General features: G+C 46.3%; 1 protein-coding gene across 1 annotated transcript; it reads left to right on the top strand.

Annotated features, from left to right (window-relative positions):
• Positions 1 to 5783: 5783 nt before the first annotated feature.
• Positions 5784 to 10006, top strand: LOC309816157 (protein FAM170A-like; the record flags this gene model as incomplete). The annotated part of the gene is made up of 4 exons (XM_082646813.1): positions 5784 to 5853; positions 8225 to 8365; positions 9146 to 9854; positions 9997 to 10006. The coding sequence occupies 4 exons, from the start codon at positions 5784 to 5786 to the stop codon at positions 10004 to 10006; spliced, it is 930 nt and encodes a 309-aa protein (XP_082502939.1).
• Positions 10007 to 10315: the final 309 nt, after the last annotated feature.

A 10315-nucleotide genomic window follows, 5' to 3' on the forward strand; every position in this document is an offset into this window, starting at 1 on the left:
TAGTCGTAGTACTACTCCTCCTCCCACCACATCCGAAATCCTCTGAGCCAGGGGCAGCAGCTTCCTTTCACAATGCTAGGACCCGCCACAAGACACATGATAATCCCTTTGGACATTTCAAGGAGCGGCACCAAGGGAACAGTACCGGGGAAATGCCACTGACAGCTCAGAATATCCATGGCATTTCTAGAGCCTCGGCACTGCTCTCGCTCTGGGAATGAAGGTCCAAAAAGCACATCGGAGAATGTTCATAGTTGTAAACAAGCTCCACCTTTGAAACACGATCTACATAGAACCACATATACAAGCCTGCACGATGGATGAAGCCAAGGTCTCCTCCATGATTTCCCTTCTGACCACCTTATTGTCTCCTCAACCATAAAAGGTGAACTTGAAACTCAGGACCTTGCCTTGTCACCAGAAACATCCAAGCTTGGATCAGTCTTTCTAAGACCAGATACCTGCTCTCTGAACTATTAGAGACTTGTCACAAACACACAGGTAGAACAGGATTATTTCTATCTACCTGGGGACATGGAGTCTTTCACATTGCTCCTGATAAAACTCTCACAACAGCAAAACTTTACCTACAAAGGGTTCAAGCTATGACACTCCCAATTTCCACAAACCTCCTCAGCTCTTGTGAGTCACATGCAGCCAATTCCAGGAATTGGAAACATGGTTGTGAGGATGAAACTGACTTTGGGGCTCCCCTTGGATATGGTCTTCCAGACTTACCAAAAGGCCATTAAGAGGAAGGTTTACCCCACCTCAGGGAAACCCGAGGCAGTACTTGCAGTCAAGGGCTGGCCATGGCTTCTGAGCTACATCCAAAAAGAATTTCATACTGTACCTGGATCTGCTGAAGCCATTTCTGACTGTCCGAGAGCCAGCATGTACCGCTCCTCAACTGCCTCCATTGTGGATCATCAGTAGGGCTGTCAGATTTAGTAAATAAAAATACAGGGTACCCAGTTAACCTTGAACTTCACATGAATAATAAGTCATTATTTTTAGTATAAGTAGATCCTATGAACTATTTGGGGCATACTTATCTTCAAAATGTACTCGTTGTTTTTCAAACATTCATATTTAACTAAACAGCCTATATTTCATCTGTCAACCCTACTCAGCAGAAATGATGGAGGCTCATAGAGATCCAGGAGACGCCTCAGCGCCTCCTCAGCTTTTATTTCTACGTTCTGGACAGCGAGCACGAACCTTCCACTCCGTCATTGGCTAGAATGGAGGATATTCTCTGTTTTAGAGCTTTTTCTACTTGTCATTGTTATTATCTTCCTTATTTTAAAGAGATGTTTATTTTTCCCCAAACTTAATAGCTCATCCAAAAGTATTTCAAAGTTCATTAGACAAGGGAAAAACAACATGGTTCTGAAAAGTGAAGGAAACCGCCTGGTGTTTAGTAAAGAAGTAGTAGGGAGATTGAAAAAGCCAAACTTAATAAGCAGATCTCTCCAAGGGTATTTTCAGAGCTTGATACCCTCCCACACCCTGAAAATATTATTACATCAAGAATGTAGAACTGCTAACCAAATGTAAGGCTCCCATATGATTCTATCAAACTGAGGATGCTTCTTTACTAAGCAGTGAGCACACTTGCTGCCCCAGGGACCTTGGCAGTTGCAACGTAGGGCTCTTCCCTTTGGGATGGAAACAGCAAGTTTTCCTGTGGTCTACACGCTGGCCCCAAAAATACTACACTCCCAATACTTGTCAACTTTAAGTATTTTCCTACATATCTCCATTTTTCTGTTACTATTTGAGCTACATCCTAGACTTGACACTACATAAATTGCATTCAAGAAGCTATTTTTAAAAGTTGGTAGGAAACCTTAAATCTATGGCTTGCAGTCCCTGGCTTAATTTCATCCAGGTGCATAAGGGTTTTCAAAAGTAGTCAGGTTAGTTACCCCGTATCACAGCCCCACGCTTGTGTCACAGATATAAAAATGGAACATGATATTTAAGGTTTTAGTTGCCAAATCATCAAGCCTCCCAGACAGAGGCAATAGAGCAAAATGATTACAGAGGCATGGATTTTGATTTGCTCCAGCGTCTTGGGCAAGTCACTTGGCCTCTGTATTTATTTGTACTTATCTGCACTTATCTGTCACTTGGGGGTCATAATTGTACCTGGTCCATGGGTACGCTGTACAAATGATCTGTAAAGTAGTTACAAGAAACCGACACAGAGTAAGCACTCCACAGACATTGGCGTTTAGCTATTGGAAATAGTTCTCCGTGAAACAGATGACTTTATCCGTGGATGACTCGGTGGGAGACAGTGAATCACAGAATCACAGCATGTTGAAAGTGACCTAGTTCACACTCTTATGTGAAAAAAAGAAAAGTGTGCATGGGTAGAAAATGTCTGAAACTTTACCTAACAAAGAGTTCATCATGTTAGCATTGAGGATTAGAATAAATCAGGAAAGGAGGAAAGAAAAACTTGAGTGTAATTCAATTTCTCTATCATTTGTGTTTCTACACTGAGACTCTGAATACACTGGAAGTGCAATTTTTTTTAATGTGGCGGGATAAAGGTTTTCAAGTTTTCCTGATCCATCCATATTATTATCTCAGAATTGCTGGCAGTTCTTGCCATCTTCGGATCTACAACCATGTGAGTCAGTGGGCCATTCTGGACGGAGGAGATAATAGAGCAGAAGTGAAGTGAGAGGAAAGGAGAGACAAGATTTTCTCTTTTCTCTTCAAAGAGGAAAGGTCTTTGGAATGGGAACAACTCACAGCCAAACTTTGGGGAAAGGATGTGATGGAAAATGAGACAAACATCCTACCCCTGTGATGAGAAGGATTCCCTGGGCTGGATGGAGGGAGGTCACAGGTGGCTGGACAAGGAAACCAACTAGGGAGAAACACACACAAGTGCAGGGCAAACACCCTGAGGCCACTCAGCCTGACTCCATGCAAACATGTTTCCAGCAGCCAGCCCTTCACCTGTGGCTCCCCAGCAAGACAGGTACCTCGGGGGTGCCAACTCATTCTGAGTCCATTATGCCTGGCCATTCATAAACCGCTGTCTAACGTGTGAGGAATAAACTCTCAATGTTTATGAGCAAACTGGGGAAGGAGATTGAAAGGTTACTTAAACGGAAAAAAAAGAAGTTCAGCAAGGCAAGATGGTAGAGACACAAGAAAAAGACCTTAAAAGATAGAAAGGATTTGCCAAAGAAGAGAAAGAAAAAGAAATGATTCCGATTGGGTTAACCTGCAGCTAGGAAGTTAAGAAAGATTATTGATGGGTGAAGACTATGGAATAAAGTGAATAAAATTTATCCAAAATTGCTGAGAATATGGTAAGCAGCATGATTATCAAATTATGAATTGGCTGCAATGGCATTCTAAGGGGACACTAGGAAGGGGAAGCAAATGTTCCTGAGATGACAGTAGCAGGGGGAAAGTTGTTTCAGGGGAAGATCAGTCTTGCAGAGGGTGTATCAGAGGAGGGCAAGTGTGAGCAAGCAAGGAAATACTAAGTGTATACGGTTCCTTCACTGAGTGCACCCAGCCCCGCGGTCAGCCTTGAGAACAAGCAGGACTTCAGGTACTGGAGCTACATTTCAGTCATCAAGACTTGAGAAGACACCCTTAACTCAGGTCTTCTCTTCAAACTCCATCTTTCCTTCTTAACCTTCATTTGGCCTCTTCCCTTACCCTCCAGCTCTGGACTGAGGCCACAGAGCAAGATGGGTCACTAGTGTCCTCCATCCCCTGGCGACTGTGGTTCACATCACTGGAGTACCAAAGGCAATAACCAAGTAACAGACACAAGAGTGTATGAAGAAGAAGAGATTCTGATAAGGCTTTCTGTGACAGTGTGGGCCAAGTCGGCTCTATATGGCTGGTATCACGTGAATTATGAGCAGCCTTAGGGGAGAAGTTCTCAGAAGGCAGAGCCTGGCTCTCGAGAGGCTCTGTGTGCTCACAGCCCACTCCAAGACCTCAGTTACAGCTTCGGCCCCCAATATCTCTCCCTCTGCCTGCTCACAGTTTTTGAAGTCTTCTTTCCTCCACATTTCTCTTGAGAGGTGGAGGAGGAAGATGAGCTTCAGGCCAGCTCAGACTCCCCTGGGATCCCAGCAGGATGCCTATCATTAACCTCCCACCTTCTAGGAAACTCCTAAGATCTTCACATTTGGGGCAGTTCTCATTTCAGCTGTGCTTCAAATTGCTGGCTGGAGACGGCCTGTTGGAAGGTGGCTAAAAGCAAGTAGCAATCCTTCGGGCAGCCTGGCCCTTCTCGACTGTCAGACATCTTCAGGGATATTCTAGGAAATGTTGTTTGTTCTAGAGAAGGGAGGGAAACAATCCAATTGTCCAATAATGCTTGAATGGAAAATAAATGATGCTATATGCATGTGATCAAATAATATCAAACAGTCAAAAATCAAAGACCTAGATCTCTATGGATTCACGTGGATAAATCTTGAAAACATAATATTGATTGAAAGAAAATAAGATAAAGAACGTTAGATTGTGATAACAGGTATGTAAGTATTTAAATATTTAAATAAATTCAACATATTGCTTCTATATATAGAGATGCAAGAAAATAAACTTTATCCAAAGAACACATTATTTACATTTAATATTCTCATTTATCTAGGAGACCCAAAAGAACCCACAGATAAACTAGCAGGAACTAATAAGACGGTTCAACAACGCACACACATACAAGATCAATAAATTTTAAAAATCAATCAGGCTCCTCTACACTGGCGATAACAAATTAGAAACTGTAAAAGAAAATAAGAAAAAAAGAAGATCTAAAAATTGTCACAAGAGCCATATAAATTATTTAGAGCTAAGCATACGTAGAAGGCAATATAACTAACAAACTGAGTACGAACAGTTAAACTCCGCCCAACCCAAGGTTAGGAAAAGACTGTTGTTACTTTATGAGAACAGACCCTCTTCTTAAGGAGCAGATCAGTAAGTGAGAGTGAATCAAAGAAACACAGCATTTGAAAAGTCAGCTAGTCCAAGCCTCTTGATCGCACATACAGAAGCTGAAGCCCAGATAGGTTGAGTTACTTGCTAAAGGGCCCAATGTCCTGACTCAAGGACTAGCATTTTTCACTCAGTCGCAAGACACAATCAAATGCAGTACCTTGGAGAGAGATGGGGAAAAAATGAAGAAATCAATTATATAGTTCCTCATCTTTAAGTACAGAAATAGCTGTGACAAAATTACACGTATTGAGGGAAAATTGAAGTGCAGAGTTTAAAATGTCAATAATCCACAGGGAAACTGGAGACCATTTAAAATATTCATATTAAATCTCTCTAGAAAAGACATTAAAAGATGTCCAATCAAAATGTGAATTTTATAATAGACATGGTATGATACAATTTATAATAGATATGGTAGGAACCTTTCCCTTTCACGGGAAAGCATCGGCTGGGAAAAAGGAATTGTTCTTGAAAATGGGGCCTGTGCTACTGCAGACACTGTGCTCACCCTAGGTCCATCGAATGCACTGATGTCAGCACTGAGGTCACAGAATTCCGCTGTGCGCCTGGCAACCCTGCAAACATAACAGCCCTGGTGAGCACTAGGCAGTACTGCTGGTTCACTAAGTGGTACAAGTTTTTCAGCCATTTAGGAGACTTGACTATTTTTGTTTGTATTGAATCATTTCAACGGATTGCCCAAGAGCCAAGAAGGGCCAACCTGTAGGGAAGAGGAGGAGTTGGACATCTCTTGAGGCATCTTCTAAGGGAGACTTCTAGTTGGTACGATGGAACGGCGACAAAAGAGGAAACATCTGGAAAATGAAGAGTCCCAGGAAACTGCCGAGAACGGAGGAGGTATGTGGGGGGCAACTTGTCTGGGGCACATGGGTTTCTGCCAAACTGAAGCTTCTCTAGGAAGCGGGGGACTGAGAACGTGTCACCTGTGAAGCAGGGAGCGAGAGACCTTGTCTCACTGATGCTGCCGTATATATCTGGAGGGCCCCTGTGGTGTGAGACGGCACAGAACGGCCAGATGCCCCCTGGGAGTTGGGAGGTCAGCTCCGCTGGTCTGAGGACTCTCTCCTGGGGCAGCCGGGCCTGGAGCTTTGTCGGACTCACAGCAGGCTGCATCCTGCTTGCACAGACCTAGAGGTGCAGCTTTGCTCAGTCCCCGATTTCTCTCTTATTCTCTTGGATCTTTCCCTGGGGTCATGAGGTGGGGGATGTGAAGGATGCAAGGATGCTGAGAGAGACCCATGAGTTGCTTGGCCTCTTTTACCAAAGTGGAAAGAGAAGCCCCATGAGTTGAAGGCCCTGTTGAAAAATATCTTGACAAGTGGAATGCACTTTGAAAGAAGATTGTTTGTCTAGGGATGGTGTCATATTGAAAGCAAGGAGGATTTATTCCTTCAACAGGAAGAATTTCCCAAAGGAGATCAAGGGAAGGGAAGGGTTTTCCAGAGACTGAGACCACGTGAGCAGGGGTGAGAAATGGCCTCAGGGTCCTGCGGGGAGCTCTGAGAGCCACGGGCCACGTGGTGCCTGCGTGCATTAAATGTAGGCGAGTAGCTTGCCCTGGGAGAGGGGTGGTCACCCCAGAGCTCCAGCTAGAGGCCTCTGCCCCAGATTAGAGCCCAGTAGCTCCTACCAGGCCCAGGGCCCTGGAGACTGTAGGATGGGCCCTGGGAATGGAGCTCTAGACAGCAGGCAGATTTCCAGGCAGTGGCTGGGACAGGCTGGGGAAGGCAATGACTGCCCCTGACCATTCAGAATATTTTGCTCTATGTTCCTGTGTGTGTGTGGGTGTGTGAGTGTGTGTGTGTGTGTGTGTGTGTGTGTGTGTGGTAGTGCAGAGAAGAGCGAGATGAATGGGGTTAGAGTGCTTACCAGATATAAAGTCTGCGTGGTAAAGTTCTTGTCACCCTGCCTGGACCTGGCTGACACTCGGTGTACGTAAGAGTGTATACAGAATTCTTGTTAGGGGTGTTTTATGAGACAGTAACTCATACACCCATGTACACTCTGATGCAGCAAAAATATCACACACCCCACATTTAACTTCCTTAGTAAACCACACACAGCACATGGAGGTATATACACGGATCCCTCCTGTACTACATTCTCATACAACCCACCTGTATCACAATCCTCTCCTCCAACACCAAACGCTGGAGATGAGATATGTATATAGACACTCACACTATATATATAGGACACACACACACACTCACACTATATATATATATATATATATATATATATATATATATGTATCTCCACAACTCTCGCACAAACACAGCTAACTTCAGCCATCGCTAAATACCTCTGTAAGAACCAGTCACGTGTCATACACACCACACTTGTAACACATTCTTGAGTAATGCCAGACCCGCTTTGTACAAACCACAGTAAACCACAGTCTCAGTAACCCATGTCAGGATTGCCAGAGAAAATATGGGCTATCCAGTTCAATTTGAATTCCAGATAAAGAACAAGTAATTTTTCAGTATCAGTATGTCCCAAATATTGTATGGGCCATACTTACACTAAAACTAAGTAAGAACAAATACTGCATGGGAATACTTACACTAAAAAATTATTCTGGGTTTATCTGAAACTGAAATTTAACTGGGTGCCTTGTATTCTTGTTCGCTAAGTCTGGCAACCCTTATATACTTACCACCAGCTGATGTATTATATATTTATTGTAGTTTTGTTTAGTGTGTGTCTTCCCCTACTAGAATGTGCAGCGTTACCAAAGACTACAACAATGGAAGAGTGCCGGATACACAGGAGTAGCTGCTTACTGAATCTTGGTGAATGAATGAATGAACACGCACCATAAATACAAGCCACACCATGTAATGAGGAAACGTTACATGTCCCAGAATTCCTGACTTGTGAACAGAAACCATGCACACAAAGGCCACAGACACAGATAGACACGTCTGCACTGTGCTCCCCATGCCAACCCCACACTTACCACAGACTTAACTGATACACATCACTCACTCTTCCCACACACTCACAGTCACCACCGAGGCCTACATTACCAACTAGACAGTGAGAGAATAAGTATTGATTGGAATTAAATCCTGGAGGATCCACTGGGAACCACACTCTCAACTGTGTGTATTCACTGCACCTGACACGTGTCACACACTCAGTAAATATTTGTGGACAGAGGACTGATGAACCCACCCTGAGCCTTTCATTCCTCCCTCAGGAATCTCGAAGTCACAAGAGGATCCCCCTCGGCTTGGATCCACTGTGGTGGCCCAAGGCTGCAGCCCAGGGGCAGTGGAGGTCTCCTCTGCCCCTAAATACTTCTTCTGTACTTCTACTCCGCGCAAGCTCAGCTACGCTGGTAAGGGCGCGGGGCTCCTCAGGTGAGGGGGTGCTTGGCTGTGAGGCAGGAGGCACACAGATCCCAGGGAGGCTGAGAGGAAATCCAGGGTCATCAGAGGTGATGAGGGCTCTGTGGAGGAGCCTAGGCAGGATGGCTGAGCTGTTCCGAGGGCGTGGATGCCAGCTGAGTCTGGGGGGGCGGTGTGAATACTGGTAGTACCATGGTGGGGAAGTCAAGGAGCAGGGGCCGGAAAGGTCTGGGCTTGAGGTGGAGGGAAGAGGGACCAGATTAAGCATCTTCAGAGGAAAATGTAGGCTTTGTCTTTGCCTTTGCTTCCAGAGAAGGACAGAGTTCTGCATCATACACCTCCAGCCTGAGAGCAGGACCATCCAGCTCAGGTCCACACAGCTCACACATACAACTGCCCTCCAGGCACAGCCCTTCTCACAGCACACATAAACCCCAAGCACCACAGCCCCATTCCACAAGTAATGCACCACCGATATTACCAAAATCACACTCCTTGTCATACACGCATCCAGCCGCATCCCTCACATACCACAGCCCTCACCACCATACTCCACACCCCTGTATACAGACACCGCTCCAGTATCCCCCCCACGCACATGAAAAGCCCACAGATGACACCAGATACACCGCTCCATCCTACGGCCAACAGACACCAAGCTCACGACATAGCTACGTCATGCAAATGTCCCTCTCTCGTCTACCACACCTGCTCCCTCAGCTTCCGGCACGGCCCATGCATGTTATTATGGTTTTAATTTCCTTTTTCAGCAATGCGGAGATTTCGAGACACTGCCTGGCCTACAGCACCCCTAGCCCAGGTTCAGGAAGAAGGGGAGACCGCTCCCCCATCACACTGTGTCTCCTCCTCACTCTCTTCACCCTGTAAGGACTATCTGCACCCAGACAAAGAGGAAAGGGGCATGAAAATATACTACATGCAGGTACAAGTGAACAAGGGTGTCGCTGTCTCCTGGAAGACAAAGAAACCCTTGGAGTTGCCTGAAAAGCAGCTGACGATAGAAGAAGTGACCCTTCCTGAGGATGCGTGCACAGTAGGCACTTGCCCCTCTGATGTGTTCACCGAAAGCCTCCTGTCTGACAGTGAGCCCACTGGGGAGGAGAAAGAGTATGAGGAAAGGGCAGAGCCAGGCAGCCCATCAGGGTCACCTGCCGTCGAGGAGAGACCCAGGGCCAAGACACCGGACTGGATGGTGACCATGGAGACCGGCTTCAGGTGCATGGCCTGCTGCCGGGTCTTCCCCACCTTGGAGATCCTCCAGCAGCACGTGAAGGGCGGCGTCCTGCAGGGCTTCAGCTGCCGTGTCTTTCATCTCAACATGGCCCAGTGGATGGGCAATGTGGAATCCGAGAGCACACCTGAGGAGGAGGAGGAGGAGGAGGAAGAGAAGCAAGAAGAAAAGGAGAATGAGGGAGAGCAGCCCACGGGGGAAGGCCCCAGCCCAAAGAGACCCCGCAGGCAGGGTCTTTTCTCTCCTTTGAGTTCCAAACAGCAACTGAGATTCATGGGACAGAAGATCCTGGAGGACGGTGTGGCCGTCCCTTGGAAGAGGTAAGGCTTGAGGCTGGCAGTCTTCTGAGCCTATGTCACGGGGGCCCAGAGGAATCTAAGGGAAGGGGCCGCACACATGTGCTGGTTTACCTAATGGCTCTGCAGTTGCATCAAATGGGACACACCCAGCACTAACAAAGGCATTGACCTCTGTTGACGTAAACAAGAAGGTGGAGCCTTTTCCTAGGAGTTTTCTCAGGGTCTGCACGATGGACCTCAACTCTTAGAGGACGTACTGCCAGCAGCTCCTTCTCGGCAGAGAGAGCCAGGAGTGGTCTCAAGAGAGGACAGGGGCCCTTGCAGGACCAGAACTTTGAGGTCTGAGAGCCTTGGGCCTGAGCCGAGATCTCACCCTGACCACTGGACCG

The sequence above is a fragment of the Mesoplodon mirus genome (genome assembly GCF_964341445.2).
Source record: "Mesoplodon mirus genome assembly, contig: SUPER_14_unloc_4, whole genome shotgun sequence".
Classification (NCBI taxonomy): Eukaryota; Metazoa; Chordata; class Mammalia; order Artiodactyla; family Ziphiidae; genus Mesoplodon; species Mesoplodon mirus.